Raw genomic sequence first — 21,700 nt, forward strand, 5'->3', positions numbered from 1 at the left:
GGAATGGGGCATTGTATCTGTAACTGACTCCAATGATTTAGAAAAAAATTATACATACACACCATGTAGTATTTTAATTTTTAAGAGTGGAAATAGGTAAAAGACATTATTATGAGAGATGCCTTAGAAGCATTAGAGCGTTTTTTTTTTAATGTTCTTTAGAACAGGCCCAATTGTTTACTGTGGTCAATTGGACAATGTTGAGAAAATTCTAGTTGAAGCATGGAGTGCCGACTTTTTCACCCAGCAATCCTATAATCTGCCCCTGCTCTTCTGAGGTTTGAAGGGAAAGTAATTTCAAATATGTTGTGAAATTTAGCCGTGTGATATTACTGCTGCAAACAGGATTTAATCTGTTTAGAGCTTAGAAGCCTTATTTTCAAGTTCCTCTGATACGGAGTATTAAGCTAGTACAATAGAAGTTTTTGAAGACTGTTTTTTATTTTTTTTATTATTTTTTATTTTTTTCAATATATGAAGCTTATTGTCAAATTGGTTTCCATACAACACCCAGTGCTCATCCCAACAGGTGCCCTCCTCAATACCCATCACCCACCCTCCCCACCCTCCCACCCCCCATCAACCCTCAATTTGTTCTCAAAAATAAAAAATAGAAAAAATTTTAAAAAGTGTAAAAAAAAAAAGAGTGGCCTTGATTACAGCAAACAAACAAACAAACAAACAAACAAGTTTTTGAAGACTGAATTGCATGTTTATGTGATGCATAAAAGTGTGTAGCTTTCCTATAATATTTAATTTTTTCCTGGTTATAAAATGGTATATACTTGCTGTAAAACTATAGATACATAAGAAGCATCAAAATAATACAGAGAAAATAAAGTTCAAACGGAATCTCACCACTCAAAAATGACATGCCACTGGTAACATTCAGACTTTTTTCTTTCTAATATACTTTTTAAAAACTCCATTTTATTTTTTATTTTTTTTTTTTTTAATTTTTTTTTCAACGTTTATTTATTTTTGGGACAGAGAGAGACAGAGCATGAACGGGGGAGGGGCAGAGAGAGAGGGAGACACAGAATCGGAAACAGGCTCCAGGCTCCGAGCCATCAGCCCAGAGCCCGACGCGGGGCTCGAACTCACGGACCGCGAGATCGTGACCTGGCTGAAGTCGGACGCTTAACCGACTGCGCCACCCAGGCGCCCCTAAAAACTCCATTTTAAAAAAATGTTTATTTACTGGGGCGCCTGGGTGGCTCAGTCAGTTGAGCGTCCGACTTCGGCTCGGTTCATGATCTCGCGGTCTGTGAGTTCAAGCCCCGCGTAGGGCTCTGTGCTGACAGCTCGGAGCCTGGAGCCTGCTTCAAATTCTGTGTCTCCCTCTCTCTCTGCCCCTCCCCCACTCATGCTCTGTCTCTCTCTCTCTGTCAAAAATAAACATTAAAAAAAAATTAAAAAAAAAATAAATAAAAATAAAAAAAATATTTATTTATTCGGGGGCGGGGAGGGGCAGAGAGAAAGGAGAGAGAATCCCAAGCAGGCTGCACACTGTCAGCGCAGACTCTGACATGGGGTTCCGTCTCACAAACCACGAGATCGTGACCTGAGCCAAAATCAAGAGTTGGACGCTTGACTGAGCCACCCACGTGCCTCTAAACGGCCCCATTCTTGAGAAATCAAGCTGAATATATCATTTTGCATCCTAATGTTTTTACAAATTCTAGCAAAGCTTTTTTCCAAGGTCACAAAATTTCAGTACTTTCTAGCTCTTCATTTTAACATACTTTTAAACTTGGAAAAGAATTGCAGGAATAGTACAACAATTTTTGTGTTCCCTTAGCCAGTTGTTAGCATTTTCCATGGTTGCTTTCCCTCTTCATATTCATCTATATTGGTGAATTTATAAATACATGTATATTATACAAATTCCATATTATACATCATTTTTAATACAATTTTTTCCTGAACCATTTAAAAACAAGTCGCAGATATTATGGCCCTTCAGATTATTTTGTATAGTCATGAGAAAAAAATTTTTTTTAATTTTTTTAACGTTTATTTATTTTTGAGACAGAGAGAGACAGAGCGTGAACAGGGGAGGGGCAGAGAGAGAGAGAGACACAGAATCCGAAACAGGCTCCAGGCTCTGAGCTGTCAGCACAGAGCCCGACGCGGGGTTTGAACTCACAAACCGTGAGATCATGACTGGAGCCGAAGTTGGATGCTTAACCGACCGAGCCACCCAGGAGCCCCGAGAAAATTTTTAAATTCAGGAAATTTGACATATGGTCTAATGTCAACTAATGTCTACTATAATGTCTAGTATAAACTGCATTTTCAGATTTTGCCAATTTTCTTCAAAATGCCCTTTCTCACAGTTTTGTTTTGTTTTTTTTAACCCCAAAGTAGGATCCAATCCAGGATCATTTAGATTTTGTGTCTCCTTAGTCTCCTTTAATATGGAAAAGTTCCTCTGCCCTTTCTTGACATTGACATTTGTGAGGAGTACACGCAGTGTCCCTCCATGGAGATTAGTCTGTTTCCTACACATGGTTATTAATAGCTACAAAAGATTCTACTGAAATTTACTTAGATAATGGTTTGTGTTGGGCGGTTGGTAGCTTCCAGATGTTTGCCTTTATAAATAAGAATATTGCAGTGAACACCCTTAATTTATATTTTTGTAAGCATTCCTGATCTAACAGAATCCTGAAAATGAAAATAATAGGGAAATTGGCATGGGTATGAAGGCTCCTGAGACATATTTCCAAATTGCTTTACAGAAGGGTATAAAACTGGCAACAATAAAAATCACACAAGCTGCCAAATGAAGCTCCATTTTTGAAATCCAGGAATAGAAAATGAAGAGCTATGGAATATATTGTGTTGTTTCTAATTGTTAAGTTTTCTCTAATAGTTTTCTTAGATGTGCCTTCTTAAGCAGAAATGCAGGGTCTCAACTTAGGCATACATAGTATTTAGAAGCATATGGGAGGGGCACCTGGGTGGCTCAGGCAGTTAAGCATCTGACTTGGGGGGCGCCTGGGTGGCGCAGTCGGTTAAGCGTCCGACTTCAGCCAGGTCACGATCTTGCGGTCCGTGAGTTCGAGCCCCGCGTCGGGCTCTGGGCTGATGGCTCAGAGCCTGGAGCCTGTTTCCGATTCTGTGTCTCCCTCTCTCTCTGCCCCTCCCCTGTTCATGCTCTGTCTCTCTCTGTCCCAAAAATAAATAAACGTTGAAAAAAAAAATTTTTTTTCAATTAAAAAAAAAAAAAAAGCATCTGACTTGGGCTCAGGTCATGATCTCACGGCTTGTGACTTCAAGCACCACATCAGGCTCTGTGCTGACAGCTCAGAGCCTAGAGACTGCTTCAGTTTCTGTGTCTCCCTCTCTTTCTCTGCCCCTCCCCTGCTCATGCTCTCTTTCTGTCTCTGAAAAATAAATGAACATTGAAAAAAAATTTTTAAAAAGCACACGAGACATGAGATAGTCCCGCTGAGTCATGTAGGCAAGGCAATTCTAGTGGGTTACCTATCAATTTGAACTTGACCCTGGAACCCATCAAGGTAAGATTATGGACTGTATCATTGTTTGGGGGCTTTCTTTCACCTCCCGCATAGATAAAGCTTTAATGTTTATCTTATGGGCAATGCTTACCCTCTAGTAGATGAGTAAAGTTCTCACATAGACTGTACCCCCCCAGTACTAGACTCATGTATGGCACTTGTCTCAGAAACAATTCCAGTAAGCCTTTGGTTAACGAAGTGGATAGATTTGGTACGTACCACATCATGGGTCATAGTTCAGGGAATCGGTGCCCTTAGTATTTAATAGCATAAGCTCTGTAGTCTGACACTCTTGGATTAAAGTCTCAGCTTCACTGCTTACTTGATCTGTGACAATGGGCAAATCCCTTAACCTTTCTGAACCTTGGTTCCTTTATCTGTAAAAGGAGAATGATAATGGTACCCATCCAATAGGGTGGCTGTAAGGACTAGATGAGATAGTACACAGAAAGCACTTACCACAAATTCGGTGTTAGGTTTCATAATTGTAACAGTCCATTCACTCCAAGGCTGTGCTTAGTCGTGGCCAAAATCACTCTCACCTCTTGTGAGGTAGGCAAGCTGGGTGTTAGTTCTTCATTTGACAGATGAGAAAGCCCACACTCAGGTTCGTGAGCTGCCCAGTTTGTATAGCCAGCACACAGCAAGGCGGGACATTTCATCTCAGTTCTCTGACTCATAGGTCATGGCTCTTTTCTTGTGATCTACTGCCTGTTTCATAACTCTGTACCCGGAAATCCAAAGCTATTTGGGCAAATGTTGGATAAACCCCAGGATTCTCTTCCAGATATGTCTTGATACAGACCAGGCATCAGCAAACGTTTCTTGTAAAGAGAAAACGGTTAATATTTTAGGCTTTTCAGGCATATCACATCTGTTGCAATTACTCAACTCTACTGTTGGAATGGGAAAATAGCCAGTATGTTAAACCAGTGGACATGGCTGTGTTCCAGTGAAACCATATTTATGAGAACCAGCGGCCACCAGATTTGGCTCATGTATAGTCTGTCTTTATTAACCCATGATTTAGGCAATCAGTGCATTTCTGCTAGGGGGACATGCATTTCATTATATTGGCCATGCAGGGACCTTCTTTTGAGTTTTTAGACATAGTGAAGAATGCTGTAGTAGCTTAGACCTGGCACACAGTAGGTCTTTGGTCACCGCTTGCTAAATATGTGAGAGCTTCTTCTATCCTTCTGTGTTTTCCTAGAAGTTATGTATATATATATATATATATATATATATATATATATATACACACACACATATATATATAAGCAGTTATATATATATGAAGTTATATAAAACTTCTGTGTTTTCCTAGAAGTTATATATATATATGTATATATATATATATACATATATATATATATAAAACTTTTATATATATATAACTTGTATATATATATATATAAATAACTTTCATATATATATAAATTTTATATATATATATATATATATATATATATATATATATAACATATATATAAAAGCAGGGGAGAGGGGTGAGGAAGAGAGAGAGAATCCCAAGTAGGTTCCACATTCAGCACAGAGCCTGACACAGGGCTCAATCCCATGACCCTGGGATTATGGGATTATGGGATTATGACCTGAGCCGAAATCAAGATTTGGATGGTCAACTGACTGAGCCACCCAGGTGCCCCTATATATTCCTATATTTCAAAAAAATGATCATGGTTTATTATTCATTAGCACCTATGAATTTTTAATATTGTTTTGTTTTTGTTCCACGTCATTCTGAAATGATATTTCAAAGAATTGGGAATGGAGCTTTTATTCCCAAATGTAGATTAAAAAAATATTTTCAGATATTCTTAGTGTTTATCATACATCAGTTTATTATTTTATTTTTATTCTCTTGCACTGAGGGTAATTTTCAATAACAACTCTCTTTGGGGGGTTAGACAGTTTTTGTTTTAATTAGAAAGATATCTCCCTTGCTCTCCTATGCTACTGTTGACTTAAATAATTAAGAAAATAATGGCTGAGTACACATTTGTTCTTTCAAAAGTAAACAACTACCCTTTGTAATCTAGAAAAGAACCAGCCTGTGGATACCCATGGCATGTTTGCTCCAAGAATATTTCTCGTGATGCGGGAAATGGCATTGGTGTCCTCCTGACCCTCAGGCCGAAATACGTAATGTATCATGTACATGACTAGCTGTGCTTTGTCCATGAGGGTGTCCAATAATAGCAAACCCATATGACAACTAATCTTGGGAAACTGTGTCGTTAATTTGAAATATTGCCCTGGGTAGTTCAACCTTGGCTAAATAAAGATGTTTTCTCTTAAAGTCAGTACTTTGTTGCCCTCAGCAGTTGTTCTATATTAGCCTGCCAAGAAACATTATCCCCCATTTACAGAATTTGATGGAGTGTCTCAGAATCTCCTGGCAATGGTCAACATTTCATCTGAAAGGAAGCAAATATACCTCTCTGGTGGATAGCGAGGAGGGAGGACGCACAGCTTATTTTCATCTTCAAACTGAGATGTTAGGTTAATTTTTAGTCTCCCTGGACTTTTTCACATGGAATAGTATGGAAAGGACTGGGGAAAAAATCACTGTAATTCAGCCAAGGAACAGAGCAACACCGTCATCTCTAGAGAATGCACAGCATTGCAGTCTATCTCTCTCTGTACTTATTGCTTACTAGGAGAGGGTATAGACTTTGAAGTTTGTGGTTCCCTGTCTCAGAGTATCTTTGTTCTCTCTGTCTGTGTCAAGTTTTGTGAACATGCATTTGACAGCTACTACGTGCAAGGCAGGGTGCTAGGTAGCCCGGGGGTATAAACGTGTAACCCATCACCACCATTATCCTGCTGGTGATTTGAAGGCTGCATCCTAGAAGGGAGACCAGTGATAGCCATGGAAATTGATAGACAAGGTCTCCAGTGTCTTCTGTTTTTCTAAGAGAAAAAAAAAAAAAACTGAGGAGAAACAAAACCATACATTGTATCAGTTTTCATCTCTGCACTTGATGCCATTAGGAGAAGATTCAAAAGAAGTTGCCAGTAAGGTTGGTAATTTTAGAGCATCGGAACCATAGAGAAGTGATGCCAGACAGGCTGAGAGGTGGGAAGCACAATGTAGAACGTTTGCATGGCACCCACTGTGGTTATGATTAGATATGGGGAGCCCTAGTCATTCCTAGTGATATCATCCCTAGGGATTGTTTTGATCCCTCTGTCTACAAAAGCAGGACCCACTCGTCATTCAGAATGAGCCGGATAAGCCAAATATTCGAAGTGTTTTGAGCTTCTCAAGAAGCCAAGGAACACAAGTTCAAGAATCTGTGCTTTGTGTGATAATATTTTATATCTTTCCAGAGATTGAATGAAAAATGCCTAATTAAAGTGAATGCAATGAATAGAAAGAGGTATTGCTTGACCCCGGTACCATGCAGTTACTACTCTGGGAAGACTATGCATGCACCTTTTAACAAATGAGAGAAGGTGATTCTTCTGATACTCTATTTGTTTAGTTTTATAAAACCTTCTTCTAGAAAAAAAGTGCAGTTTGGAAAATCAATCAAGGTAGTTCAAATGGAAGGTTTTCCTCTTGATGCAAAGTGATGAAGCTGAAGGTCGTTTTCTTAGGGGGAAAAATATCACAACTCACGCCAGAGCATTTCATTGAGAGTTCTTGTTGCTTGCGTTTTGGAAGTCACATTGTCAAAAAGAGAAATTTTGGAAGGGCAGGGAGGGGTGGGCCAAGAGCTGTGGCTCGCATGTTGTCTATAATCATGATTTCTTTTTTTTTAAGAGCCTGTTTTTCTCGGCGGATTATGTTCTGAAAATAGAGCACAAACATGTATTCTCAGGCTTGGCAGGGGCCAGCATTTTGTTTACTGCTTGGGCTAATGTTTTGTGAACAGGAACCTTTTCCCAGACAATCCCAGGACTGAAAGGCCTCGTAAAAAGAGGTCAGCTGGTCCAGGCTCCAGCACCCTTTTCCCAAGTGGTCTTCCTGCCAACCGCTAGGGCCTCATTTTCCAGTGGCAGCCCAGGCTATGTCTGGGTGGTGTCCAAGCAACAGAAAAGCCTCCCTTCTCCTGCACTGGAATCTTTCACACTGACTTCCCTTCTTGCTCTTCGTTCCTTCTGGGGTTTTCACGGGATCTGTGCAATTCCTCTTTCCTCTGATAGCCCTTCAACTATGAGAGATCCGAAGGAATGTCTTCCTGCTCCCACCTTACCCCCAAGCCACCCAGCCTTCTTCACCCGGTTATAGTTCCTCCATGTATTTCATGTGATAATTAAAGCCCTTCACCACTAACCGAACCCCCCCCCCTTTTTTTTAAGTTTAAAAAATTTTAATTCTTTGTGAGAGAGAGAGAGCGTGCATGAAAGTGGGGGGGAGAGAGGGGCAGAGGGAGAGAGAAAATCCTAAGCAGGCTCCACACTCAGCACAGAGCCCAACTCGGGGCCCAATCCCACGACCCTGGGATCATCATCTGACCCCAAATCAAGAGTCGGATGCTCAACCGACTGAGCCGCCCAGGCGCCCCATCCATTTTACTTTTAAAAACTATGAACATGCTATGTATATATTAAAATAATGAACATAGGGGCTCCTGGGTGGCGCAGTCGGTTAAGCGTCCGACTTCAGCCAGGTCACGATCTCACGGTCCGTGGGTTCGAGCCCCGCGTCGGGCTCTGGGCTGATGGCTCAGAGCCTGGAGCCTGTTTCCGATTCTGTGTCTCCCTCTCTCTCTGCCCCTCCCCCGTTCATGCTCTGTCTCGCTCTGTCCCAAAAATAAATAAAAAACGTTGAAAAAAAATAATAAAATAAAATAATGAACATATAAAATAATTCAAATAGGAAAACAACCTATATGCAGCTATGTGGACAATATAAAGGATCTTTAATCTTTTTAAGAGAGGTGTTTGTTGTGATTATTGAGGGAGATAACGTTTGTGAGAGTGCCTAGCACACAGTAGGTGCCAAATAAATGTTTGCTGGATTGGAATCTAAAGCAAGCGTGTTTGACCAGACTATGACTGTTCCTTGAGAAGCTTCAGAGAACGACTTGGCAGTCTTTCCTGACCTTCCATGATAGCGTTTCTTGCTGTGGCTGATTATCACTGTTGTCCCGAGGGCATTGGGCTCATGACCCCACGGGTGTGTGTGCCTGCGTGTGTGCAGGATGGGGTCGGTGCTGGAGGGACTGGAAGACAGTCCTAGGGAGAGCACAGCGAGCAGAGGGGAGAGAGGGCTTTGGTGAGGCTGATGGAGGAGGCAGGGGAGAAAGGGAAATTAGACTCCTTACAGAGAGCACCTGTATGCTTTTCAAAGCACTGCCTCCCTTCCTTTCACTTGTTGAAACTGGGCATGAAGTCAAGATTAGATGTGTCTGATACAACTTTGAAAAGGAGGATGAAAATCTCTAGAGATAGTATGAAGCATGTAAAAACCCATGGATGGAGAAAAGACTTCTGTTGAAGCAGACGGCACGGATACAGCATGTCCTGACTCAGAGAGAAATACCTGTCGACTCCAGTGCCCAGGGCAGAGGTCACAGGAGGTCACAGGGCTGCCCCTCAGCCTTAGAAGGAGGGAGCCAGTCAAGAACATAATTTCCCTGCCTTTTCCCCAGAAATCTTAAAAACAGGACAATGTCTTTTAAAATCCTTCTTAATACGGTTCTTAGTAAAAGTAGGATTGTGACTTTTGTGTCGTAAGAGGCTAGAATTCTATTCTTGTTTTATAAATAGGAGCATCTGTGCCTTGACTTCACTTCGTATCACTTTTCGCGAAATGCTGTCCCCTTTTCGCGCCTCTCTCTTTGCTAAACAGGTTTTCTTCCTCTCTTTGTAAAGGTGCCTTTGTTTAAACCAATCGAGTTACTTGCCTTTACTGTAAACACAGTGTCCAGTGACTCTCTTTATTGTGGAGAGCCAGCAGCTTCACAGGAGGAAAAAAGTCTTGAAGGTCACTTTCTGATGTTCGCATTATAAAATAAGTCGTCATGACTTTAAAAAAAAAAACAAAAATGAACCACCCACTGCCTCCTCGGGGCTTATTAGCCCATTACAACGGAGTTCGACTAACAGCTAGCGTTTGTTGAATCATAATTGATCTGATAGAATGTAATCTGATAATTAGTAGCCTTGTAAAAATAAATACACTCGACTCCTGTTTCATTTGCCCTTGAGGGCTCTACCGTGGTGGTTCCAAACTGTACCTTTGAATTGGAGAAGTTGGGGCGGGTTCACATTGCAGGCTGCGTGCTTCCTGGGGCAGCGTCCACCAGGTACGTGCACACACGGGATGCCAGCCCGGCCCCACTTTCACCTGAAATGCTGTGACCTGGCAGAGGGCTGTGTCCTTGCATCGGATTTTCAGCCGAGGAAAAGGGAAACCCGGTTGAAGCTGTAGGAACAGCTGGTTCTCAAGATCAGGTTGTAACTGAGGGACACTTAGGTCATGATTGCCACCTGGATGCTGTTCTCTTTCTTCACGGTAGGTCTCCGGGTTACTTACTTCTATTGTGGAGTTCTGCTGTGCGCCGCTGAGGGAGCTTGCACCCTCAATGGGTCAGACTCCGGAGGGCACATTTCCCATTATTCTTCAGGGAAATTACCTCTCTGGACTCTGGGCACTGGAGTTGCCCAGAGAAAGCACATCCTTGACATTTCCGGCACTGGAAGTTCCAAATAGCTAATGGTGTGCTTCTGTGGCCAAGTTCTCGTTAAGAAAACTAAGGCAGAGAGTGCTAAGGCTGTAAAAATGCTGTTCTTTTTAAATTTTTTTTTAATGTGTATTTATTTTTGAGAGACAGAGTGCAAGCGGGGGAGGGGCAGAGAGAAAGGGAGACACAGAATCTGAAGCAGGCTCCAGGCTCCGAGCTGGCAGCACAGAGCCCGATGGGGGGGCTCCAACTCACGAACCTTGAGGTCATGAACTGAGCCCCAGCCGGACGCTTAACCGACTGAGCCACCCAGGCGCCCTTAAAAATGCTATTCCTCAAGTTCCAATTTTGTTGTAAATTATTTCTTTCCCCAGTAATTACTGTAATATCTTCGGGCCTTCAATTTGTATAGCATTTTTCTTCTCAGGGAGGCAAAGCATAAGTCGAAATGTTCTCTGGGATTTTTACCTGATGATTTAACGCTACAATTATTTCTAAACCAGTTAGTAATGATATTAGATGCCTTGCTAGGAAACCAGGCCCACAGCTCAAAGCTGTGGAATACACGAAAGGTATACATGCTATGCTTTAAAATCTGGTCGGATTATTTGCCACTGACCTTGAACATGTCGGCAAGGTAAGTAGCCTGGGGGTAAAGCTAAAGAATATCATTCTTAGTGTTTGAAACTCTTACGTGAACTTCCTTTCAGACCCACTTGTGGCCAGGTGTTCTGTACCCTGCAGGGGTTTGGGGACAGTTTTTGTATTTCTGTGCTTCCCTAGCCCAAATCAAGGAGTATGGGGAGATACGTGCAGCCCTGCCTATATCAGGGTTAGGGTTAGGGTTAGGGTTAGGGTTCTTCACAGTAGGTCTCCGGGTTACTTAGTGGTAGCGAAGTAGAGAAAGGAAGCATGAAGCCGCACACTTGAACTTTTGCAAGTCACAATGATCAGGTTTTGTCCAAGGTCAATAAGGCTGTTAAGAAAAATCCTCATCATTCAAGAGAGATGACTTCGTTTTCAGGACTCTTTCAGACTTGCGTGTGCTGATTTATAAAGAAATGTGTGAGATCTTGGCTGCTTTCTTGATCCCAGATGGTTTTGTGTGGTTGAGATATATATGTAGATTTTAATCATTGTTTAAGACTTACTCTTTACCTTTTTGCTGTATGGTATCCCATGCGGTTTGCATCCATGCGTGCAGTTACAGATTTGTTGCCACAGTCAGGATACAGAATAGTTCAGTTATCCCACAAACCTGTTTTGTTTTAATTTCTTTTTTTTTTTTAGCTTTATTTATTTATTTTGTGAGGGGGGAGGGGCAGAGAGAGGGAGAGAGAGAATCCCAAGCAGTCTCCATGCTATCAGCGCAAAGGCCTAGGTAGGGCTCGAACTCGCAAACCGGGAGATCATGACCTGAGCTTAAATCAAGAGTCGGACGCTCAGCCAACTGAGCCACCCGGGCGCCCCGTTTGGAATTTCTGTTGTCATTTTTGGGTGGCCAGTTTACTCTCACTTCTGAGGGGGAAGCCAGACTATTTTGTAACAGATAACACAGCAGCGTCTGACACCTTCCACCCAGAAGGTTGAGTGAGACGTTAGAAGCAACGTCTGATTTGCTGCTTCTTTTCACAAAGAGTCAGAAATGGCAAAATTGCACGATCTGATCAGTTGTTTCTCCATATTATGACAGTGAGTTAGAGTGGCACAATGTGTTGTACAATATATTAGAAAATAGCTGAAGAAATTTGTAATAAATACTGCAATTAGTAAAAGTAATATACTGACAATGAGAAAATGTTAGTTTGGGGAGGAGTTTAGGTGTATATTTTTATGTAAATTTAGCTTTGAGGTTTTAAGGAAATTGAAATGCTGTTAGAAGCAATGACTGCATAACTCAAACTAGCTTATGAAGGGGAATTTAGTGGCTCAGATCACAGAAAGGTAACAGGGGTAGGCTTCAGGCAGCAGCAGAATCCAGGGGTTCAAATGCCATCAATGTCCCTTTCCCTGGTTCAGCTGTGTTTTCCTCTGTGTTGGCTCCATTCTTGGCAGGCTCTTCTTATGATATCAGTATGACAGACTGACAGCAGCTCCAGGCTTTTATCCCATTTTCTTAATTCCTTACATTCCCAACTAAAGCCTTGCAATGGAATCTCATTGGCTCTGCTCGGTTCTCTTGCCCTTTGTAGCCCTGAGGGACGGGAGGGGGTGAGGTGCAGTGCTCTGATTGGCCGGCCTTGGGTCACATGCTCGACAGGGGGCGTGGGCTTCCTTAGACGTTAGGGCAGGAGGATGTAGTGGCAGAAGGGATAGTTCTTTTTTATTTTTTATTTAAAATTTTTAAAGTTTATTTTGAGAGAGAGACCAAGACAGGGGCAGAGAGAGAGGGAAAGAGAGGATCCCAAGCAGGCTCCAAGCTATCAGCGTGGAGCCCGATGCGGACGGAGGAGTGGGAGGCTCAAACTCACAAATCCTGAGATCATGACCTGAGCTGAAACCAAGTCTGATGCTTAACTGAGCCACCCAGGCACCCCTGTAAGGGATAGTTCTTTAAGAAAATGCAGGGACAGGTATGTCAGATAGACCCAGACAAGGTCAGAGGACCAAGTCCTCTACAGAGACTTTCAGGCCACCTAGTCAATTGTATACATATATATATATCATCTTTATAAACATTTACTCTAGGTTGATCTTCCAAACTGGCAAAAGTTTTAAGGATTGATTAATTTTTTTGTTTTTGAGCGAGGACTTGTAAGATGATAAGCTTTCACTGGATGTGAGATGTAATAATTTTGGAAAAGAATACTGGAAATTGCGTAACTATGATTAGATTGATAAGTTAGATTGATGGGACATGAGGAAAACTTGTCCTATGCCTATCAATGAGTAGGAAACCTAGCATCTGAGGGAAAAGTCAGGGGGAACAAAGGTTGACAATTGGCTGAAAACTGAGCACAAATTAGCATTGCTGAAAGAGCAGAAATAGTAGAGACAGTGTCTTGGATAGAAATGTGATTAGGGACATTTGATGAGAATTCGTGAAGGTTAAAGACAGGCATAGTTTGCCTAATCATATGAAGTGTGACTGCCTCCAGCATAAAGTCCAGATTCCAAAACAAGGCATTTGTGACCTAGCCCAGCCTAACTCTCCAGCCTTGCTTCCCCACATCGCTCCCTTGCACTTTGTCTATTAACGCCTCAACCCTGAATGGTGGGCACCAGCATAGTTTAGATGCTTGATAAATATTTGTTGAAGACATTTAACCCTTATGCTTTCATTGAGGGTCTTGGAGAAAATCACTCCAAAGACCCCTTCCAAATCTGTGCATTTTCTGTAAAATAATAGTGACTTGAAGTCTCATCCAGAACCATCCCTGTCTTCTTTCAAATAGATGTGCATTGGGGGCCATTTTCATGGTTAATGTTAATGACCTAGATTATAAAGCCAATGCTCAGCCCCTGTAGCAAGAGAAATAAAATCTACATGAAACTTTTTTTAGGATTCATAGACCTAAAGCTTTTGGAGAATTATAGCGGGATACATTGTTACTTCTGCAGATGAGATCATTTTATGAATTCTTGGAATGATAGCTCTCATATGGTTTGCGTCCTGGGGCATCAGATAATCCTGGTTGGGGGGGTGGTGCATTGTAAACTGATAGAAGCATTAACTTTACACCATTCTACTGCAGAAGTGGTCAGTTTGGCAGACATGAAATCACCCCTCTGAGCTGGAGTGTATTGGGTGCTGGAGACACAAAGGTGGCTAAGACAGGATTTCAGCCTGTTTGTTTTCTTAATTGTGATAAAATATATACATAGTATAAAATTTTCCCATTTCAACAGTTTTTAAGCGCAAAATTCAGTAGTGTTAAGTACATCCACACAACCATCACCACTGTCTACTTCCAGAACTTTTTCATCATCCCAAATAGAGTCATGTAATATTTGTCCTGTCTGGCTTCTTTCGTGTAGCATATTGTTTTAGAAATTTCTCTATATTATAGCATGTATCAGAATTTCATTTCTTTTCATGAATGAATAATATTCCTGTGTGCGTGTGTGTGTGTGTGTGTGTGTGTACCACATTCTGTCTATCCGTTCATCCATTGATGGACTCTTGGGTTTTAGCTGTTGTGAATAGTGCTACTATGAACATTAATGTACATGGACCTGTTTGGGTCCTTGCTTTCAATTCTTTTCAATATGTTCCTAGGCTACTGTCCCGTCCAATTTTACATCTTGCCTGGTCACATCCTTCAGCTGCTTCTGGCAAAGATTTATGCTGTTGTTTCCCTTCATGCTTCTCCCTGTCATATATACGTGGGGACTGGTGACATTTCATGGGAAAGAAAAGTCAGGAAGTAACAATTCTGAGACCAGAAATAATGAACCTTGAGTATTCTGCCTGCTGGGCTTCTTCCTTCCTGTGTCAAGCATCAGTGAAAGGCAGTGGCTCCCTCTTACCCTGGGTCAAAGGGCTTCTAGGAATCCTCAGAAAATCCTCTCCTCATGGAGATCTCTCTGAAAACTATGTAAATGGGTGACACCATGTAAATGAGTCATCCTGAATATAGCAGGGTGAAAACCTATTTAGTTATTAAATCCTGCAGACCAAGAGCACACTGGCAGGCTTACTTTGCAAGATCTTGCTAGCTGTGAGTTCTGTGGGGGAGATTGCAGGGGGAGGCCTGCTTTTAACTCCAGCCGCTTATGTTTGGGTTGGTGGCTTGCCTTAGAAAGGAGCCAGCCCTCCCTTTAGCCACCCCAGGCTTCCGCCTGAGTTTCCTTTTTACCCCGGATTTCATGTGGACCCTGAGCTATGAAAGCAGATCACATATGGCCTGCTGTCAAGCATGAGAATAGCCTTTTTGTTCTTGGGGAACAGCACAAAGCAAGTGGGAGAGGGGGAAGAAACCTTTTTTTAGCATGAAAATACATTACTGTAATTCTTACTTTTTTCTCAGCTGAATCACAACATTTGGCCCTAACAGTAAAACAGTGATGGCTGTTAAGAGTCTTGAGCTCCTGGATTAGGATCGCCTGGGCAGGCCACTTGTCCTCTGTTGGGGATGAGACTGGGCAGGGGGTTGAAGGAGCACATCTGTACCCCTTCCCCTCACCTCCCACCCCCACCCACTTAAATGTATAACACTGTCAGCCAAACCCCTAAGTCGGGGAGCCTGTGACATCTGAGAGCACATGTTTGAATCTAATTTCCAATAAGAGTAGAGTAGGCCGGTCAGTTTCGTGCTGCTTCTGTGTATGGAGGGTGATGTGTTTCTTCTGGCCTTATCTGAACAGATTCATTCTTGCTGCTCCCAAAACAAAACTGCAAGATTCGTGCCAGTTTCAGGTCCAAGGGCCGCTAGCACTGGTTGGGGATGGCTGATTGGATCTCATTAATACCTCCCCTGCCCCCACTCCCAGGTACCTGGCTCTTCCTTTTGGCTAGCCTAAATGGAGGCTTTCAGGTGGTTGATGTATAATGCTGTTTCCTAACTGACTAGCCAGTCATTTATTGAGATTCTGCTATGGGTCAGGTGCCGGGGACCCCAAAATTGAATCAGATGCATCCCTGCATCAAGGGGTGTTCAGCTAGCGGTCTTTCTGCTACTTCCTGGGAAAGAAACATTGTGGTCCAGGACAGCAAAATTGTCATAAACGTGAAAAGGAAGTCTGTTGCTATTTTATTTTTTATTCATAGCATGAATGATGGAATAAATAAGGAACGTCACTATGTCAGGATCTTAATAGAATCACAGAATTTTCAAACTGATTGAGAATGCTGGCTCTGTGTCTGGACCGCCTGGGTCCAAATCTCAATTGACTTTTCTGTAAAACAGTCCTCATTTCATACATTCGTAAGGGGGGTTATGTGAATTAATTCGCAAAAAAAGTATTGAGAATACAGCCTGGCGCTGAAAGCCAGGTTCCCTTTCAAATACCGGTTCATTCATTTTTCAAAAACTGAGTACTGGATATGGTTGCATAAGTCTGTAAATATTCTACAAACCACTGAATGACACACTTTAAAAGAGTGAATTTTCTGGTGTGTGAATTATATCTCGATGTAGCTGTTATAAAAAGAAAATTAACTGGGTACCTATTATGTGTCAGGCACTGCCTTTTTAAAACTGCCAGATAAGTGACTTGCTCAAGGTGAATGACTACAGAAATGGTTCTAGAGCTCAAGTCCCCTGGGATACAAGTGAAGCTCTTTGCCAACTGTCAGAATAGAACGAAGATTGGAATTCTGATTGGAAGCTGAGGCCAGTTTCTTAGGCAGACTTTAAGAAAGAATAGTGGTCTGACCCAAGAACCTTAGCTTTCTGCCTTTACCAACTTTTTCAGCACTGCTTGCCTGCCACACACTTCTGTGTTTTCCAAGGCTTCAGACAAATATATTATAAATACATAAATACGCTGTGGAAAATATGACAACACTCCCCATCCCAGCTCTAGGTGTAGAATAGATATTTTTTTAGTGAGGTTTTTCAGTGGAGCTGTTGCTTTCAATTCCCCAGCTTTGACATTTAGGAATTAGAACTTCCTAGAAAAAAAGAAAGGAAGGAGGAAACGGAGGAAGGAAGGAAGGAAGAGGGAGGGAAGGAGGGAGAGAGGGAGGGAGGAAGGAGGAAGAAAGGAAGGGAGGGAGGGAGGGAAGAAGAAGGGACGGGAAAGGAAAGGAGGAAGAAAGGAAGAAAAAAGAAGTATAGTTTCCGGGGCGCCTGGGTGGCGCAGTCGGTTAAGCGTCCGACTTCAGCCAGGTCACGATCTCGCGGTCTGGGAGTTCAAGCCCCGCGTCAGGCTCTGGGCTGATGGCTCAGAGTCTGGAGCCTGTTTCCGATTCTGTGTCTCCCTCTCTCTCTGCCCCTCCCCCGTTCATGCTCTGTCTCTCTCTGTCCCAAAAATAAATAAACGTTGAAAAACTTAAAAAAAAAAAAAAAAAGAAGTATAGTTTCCTATTGCAAGACAGGGATAATATTTAAAAATCCCCCCACGCACCACCACTACCAAAAACTAATAATACAAATTTTGTCCTCATGGTGAAGAAAATCACTCTTGAGATTTCCTAGCAAAGTCTAAAGATCTAGAATAGCTAAGAAGACAGACGTGTTTTAAAAATAAAATGACATTGTTTCTCCCCACTGGATCCATTTATATAGTCTGAGAACCCATTTTACATCCAGAGTTGCCTGCAGCCTTGGGCTCCCATTAGCCACGTGCTTTTTCTCTGCCATATGCTTTGTTCTGGGGTTTCTTCCTTCTCCTGACATCTGGTGTTCAGGATAAGGGAAAACGACTTCCCCTGAACTGGTGAAATTGCTATCAGGAAGAAATGGCTCATGTTTCCAGGCATCTAGGAATGAGATGTTTTTCTTAGTGTCCTGAGCAACTATCTCATGGAAAGAAACATAAGAAGGTACAAGCTTTCAGCTCATCCATTTCCCCAAGATGAACTTGAAGTGCGTTTTGCTTCGGTGGCCCAGACAGCACTGGCTTTTCCGAGCAGATGGCATTACCTCACCGACACGTAATGAATAGGTTTGCCCCCGGGGGGTGGGGGGTTTGGGGGGGGTGGAATTGTCGCAGAGTCTATTATGAAATCTCATTTGCTTTGCATGAATCAGTTCAGGAGCCCTGAGGAAACCAAATATGAAAAATGGTAAAATAGGACTGTAACTTACAGCTCCCCACGTAAATCCCATTCCCCCTCAAACTGCTCTGACTTGGCAGGTGATAATCATAGTAATTTTGCACTTTTGTGATGGGGGGAGGGTTCTTAATTGAATTCCATTTCTTGTGAGCGGGCACAAAACCAGTTGTCTACACCTTTTGCCACTCCCCCTCCCTCCTCTCTTTTTGTCTAGGACTGTAGCATCTGGGGCATATAATTTAACTCTGAAAGCAAATAGCCAGAGGAAAGTGGGGAGGGGGAAGGAATGGTGAGAAGAGGATCATTTGAATTACACACACAAAACACACTTTTTTTTTTTTTTTACTTGAGCGTTTTATCAAGAAAGGTGCTAAGAACTGGTTAATAGAGTCCCTTCATCAAACAATCTTAAGCCTTTTATAAATCTGACTTATTGTTGGGGCGCCTGGGTGGCGCAGTCGGTTAAGCGTCCGACTTCAGCCAGGTCACGATCTCGCGGTCCGGGAGTTCAAGCCCCGCGTCAGGCTCTGGGCTGATGGCTCGGAGCCTGGAGCCTGCTTCGGATTCTGTGTCTCCCTCTCTCTCTGCCCCTCCCCCGTTCATGCTCTGTCTCTCTCTGTCCCAAAAAGAAATAAACGTTGAAAAAAAAAATTAAAAAAAAAAAATCTGACTTATTGAGGGTTAGACGTTTGACCTCAACCCAAGCTGAGGTTTGAAAGAGCAGGCTGGGTAGCATTGGGCCCACAGAGAGAGGGAGAGTTCCCTGCTGTCATTCTGGGACAGGGAGGCCTTGGCGGAGGGGATGATGCAGCAGGCCCCTGCCCGTCTGGGAGGAAGCTCACCATTGTCCACTTATTCCAGTGTTTGTCCACGGACCTAGTGTCCTCTCAGTCACGTAGGAGAAGGTGAGACAGTTTATCGTTAAGACCCTGCAGAGTCATTTAATAAAAAATGGGTTCAGGTTTTGATTCAAGTAATGAGGTTATTTCCCCCAAAGACCCCTGTTTACATGGGCTGGGGTGGGGACCCTGAGAAAGGCCATCAGAATGGATGGCTTAATTTTTCACTCTTCTACCGTGTCCCAGATATGAGGCTCCTGGTGCTAAAGAAAGGCAGAAGACTGTGTCATTGGGCTCCTGATATGCAGACACCCCCCTTTGCTCCCTGGCCCCTTGAAGGCCAGCAAGGCACTCTTGCAAAAAGGGGAATTGCTTTTAGGATTTGTGTCAAGGAACCTTTTCAGAAATCCTTCTGAATATCTATAAGAATCCCTGCGATGGTCTCCTGCTGCACAAAAACATGCAAGGCTGCCCCAGCCCCTCCTCAGCCTAGGAAGAAGTGAAGAAGAAGACCAGCTAACTTAAAGATGGTCTGTCCGGGCTGGTCCTCTGGTCTGAGGACTTACCGGGAGCCTGAGGGCCTCTAAGTGAGCCAACGGTGGCTTCTGAGAGGTGAGAGCCTGGAGGATGTCCCCAGAAGCAAAGTCATGATGCCACCTCATGTCCACGTGATGTTCCATCAGACTTTTCTCAGAAATCTAGATGAGGAGAAATGTGAATAGGGATCATGGAGGATATTTCCCCTGAGTTGAAGCTCTTGACCCTAACAAACCTCCATCGTGCAGCTGAGGTCCATAATGTGACTATGTGGCTTTCTAGGGGATACTGGCCCCTCCTGAGCTCAATGAAATTAGGGATTAAACCTTGTCAGAACAGAAATCTTGTTTTGTTTTGTTTTGTTTTTAGTTTATTTATTTATTTTGAGAGAGAGAGTGCACACACACGTGTTGGGCGGGGGGGCGGGGGGAGAGAATCCCAAGCAGACTCCTCGCTGTCAGCACAGAGCCTGATGCGGGGCTCAAACCCATGAACCATGAGATCATGACCTGAGCTGAGATCGAGAGTTGGACGCTTAGCCAAGTGAGCTACCCAGGTGCTCCCAGAACAATACTCTTAAAAACAAAAAACAAGGCACGCAGGATGCAGGAGTGACCTTGGGAGTTTGGGCAGCTGGTTCAGGGTCCGGCCGGTTCCATTCCCTGAGTGCGCTGAGGGCCAAGGCTGTGCGTTCGGAAGTTGGGTCTTCTCCTCTCACCGTGTCTGGAGCATGTGCTGGGAGCTAATCCTCTCTCTGCTTGTGCCCAAAAGACAAACAGAGGGTAGGAAGATGGAGCAGTACCTCTCAAGGGCCGGACCGGGAGGAGGCGGAGGGAGGCGGCCTCACACTGTCCCGCGGGCACTTTGGGATGGGAACGGCTGCTGCCTTTCTCCGCCTGAAATCCCCGGGCAGCTGTGGCCGTGGCTCCGCTCAGCTCCGCTCAGCTCCCCAGAGGGAGACGCACAGCTGACTTCTGGGCCTGCCTGAAATCGTCTGCAGGGGCGTGCATGCTTTTAGTATGAGGATAAAGCGGTGTCGGCCGAGGTTAATCTGGGAAATCCTCTGTAGGAGATGGTTTCCTTTTCATGGTTCCCTTTCCTTTCGCATGTAACGTACGACCCTCTTGCCAGGCAGCCCGGCAGATCGCTGACGCCCAGGGATCTGGGGGGGGGGGGGGGGGGGAGGGGTCTTCTCCACCTTCCTCCTACCACCGCTGCCCTCTGCCACTGCGTGTCCCTGCGTGCAGGGCTCCTGCGGGGCACGTTACACACGTGGCCTCCTGTGGCACCGCGATACTCCAAGGACTGTACGCCCATCCCAGTTTCAGATAAGGACACTAAGGCTGAGAGAGATCCAGCAGCTCGTCCCATAAGCGAACCGGTGGGAGAACCGGGATCCAAGACCAGTTTTGTTTGATGCTGGATTCAACACTCTTCCTACCTCTGCTGTGCGTTTGGCTTCACATCAGCACTAAAAATGGCCCAACTGCTAATCAAACACCATCCGAAAGCAGGACTATTCTCACTAGCAGGAGAATGCCCAAAGGAATCAGGCTTACCTCTGTATTCTAGACAGGATTTACTGAGCCACTGGAAAGGCACAATATGTTTGGAAATAATACAGGGGGTTATTACTGTGTATTAGAGTGTAAGTTTTATCAAGCAGTGAATATATTTTCCAGCCACTGTTACTGGCATCCCATATTTTTTGTTTGTGTTATCTCCAGGGCTGCATTTAGAAAGATTAACATAAGAACAAAAGACGAGCAAGAGTCAATAAACTATCTCAGGCTTGGCTTCAGATTCACTGCTTACGGAATTGAGATCCCCAAGTCCTTGGACCACTGCCTCTAGGGGGCCCGGGGCAGCATGGGCACTGCCAGGATTTCGCTCCCTGACCCGACTCCGGGTGTCGTGAAGGGATAGCTGGAACAGCAGGTCACTGTCAGGACAGAAAACCCAAGCCAGCTAAGCCAATGGTAGGTCATTCCCTGCCCCTGCCCTCCACGCTTTAATGCTTTCATTGGTCCATTGGTCTCAAATGGTCTCAAAATTAAGACCCAAATCCTGCACGGTCCCGTCCCATCCACCTCTCCAGACAGCTTTTCCTTCATGAGCACCTCATCCCATCCCAGTGCAGGGGAGAGGAAAAAAAGCTTTTCCTCTATCCATGTTAGGTTTCTTGTCTAGGGTCTATCAGTTAGACTGACAAGAGAGAGTAACGAGAGGACCACAAACAGGAGTTTATTAATGCATGTGTTGTATGTACCATGTGCACACCCATGTGAGTACTCGGAGGTGATGAGTAGCTCAAAGGGGTGGTCAGAACTTGAGCTTTTATAGCATCTTAGCAAAGAATGATAATTTTAGAGAGGTAACAAGATAAAGGAAAAGGCCTTTGGGTTTCTAGAGTGGCACATTGTGGGAAGGCAAACGTATGGGGAAATGAATGGGAGAGAAGCAAGTTGTGTCAGG

General features: G+C 43.7%; 1 protein-coding gene across 15 annotated transcripts in view; it reads left to right on the plus strand.

The window, feature by feature from the left end:
* PALM2AKAP2 (PALM2 and AKAP2 fusion) overlaps positions 1 to 21,700 on the plus strand; it is a 488,279-nt gene that overhangs the window by 403,343 nt on the left and 63,236 nt on the right. Inside the window, exon 1 of one of the 15 annotated variants that reach the window (XM_045043566.1) lies at positions 9,997 to 10,017. The exons of the other annotated variants lie outside the window; for them this stretch is intronic. Coding sequence (XP_044899501.1) covers positions 9,997 to 10,017 — 21 coding nt within the window. Of the gene's footprint in view, positions 1 to 9,996; positions 10,018 to 21,700 lie in introns of those variants that run through there. 15 annotated transcript variants of the gene reach the window in all.

Source organism: Felis catus, chromosome D4, assembly GCF_018350175.1.
Source record: "Felis catus isolate Fca126 chromosome D4, F.catus_Fca126_mat1.0, whole genome shotgun sequence".
NCBI classification, from domain to species: domain Eukaryota; kingdom Metazoa; phylum Chordata; class Mammalia; order Carnivora; family Felidae; genus Felis; species Felis catus.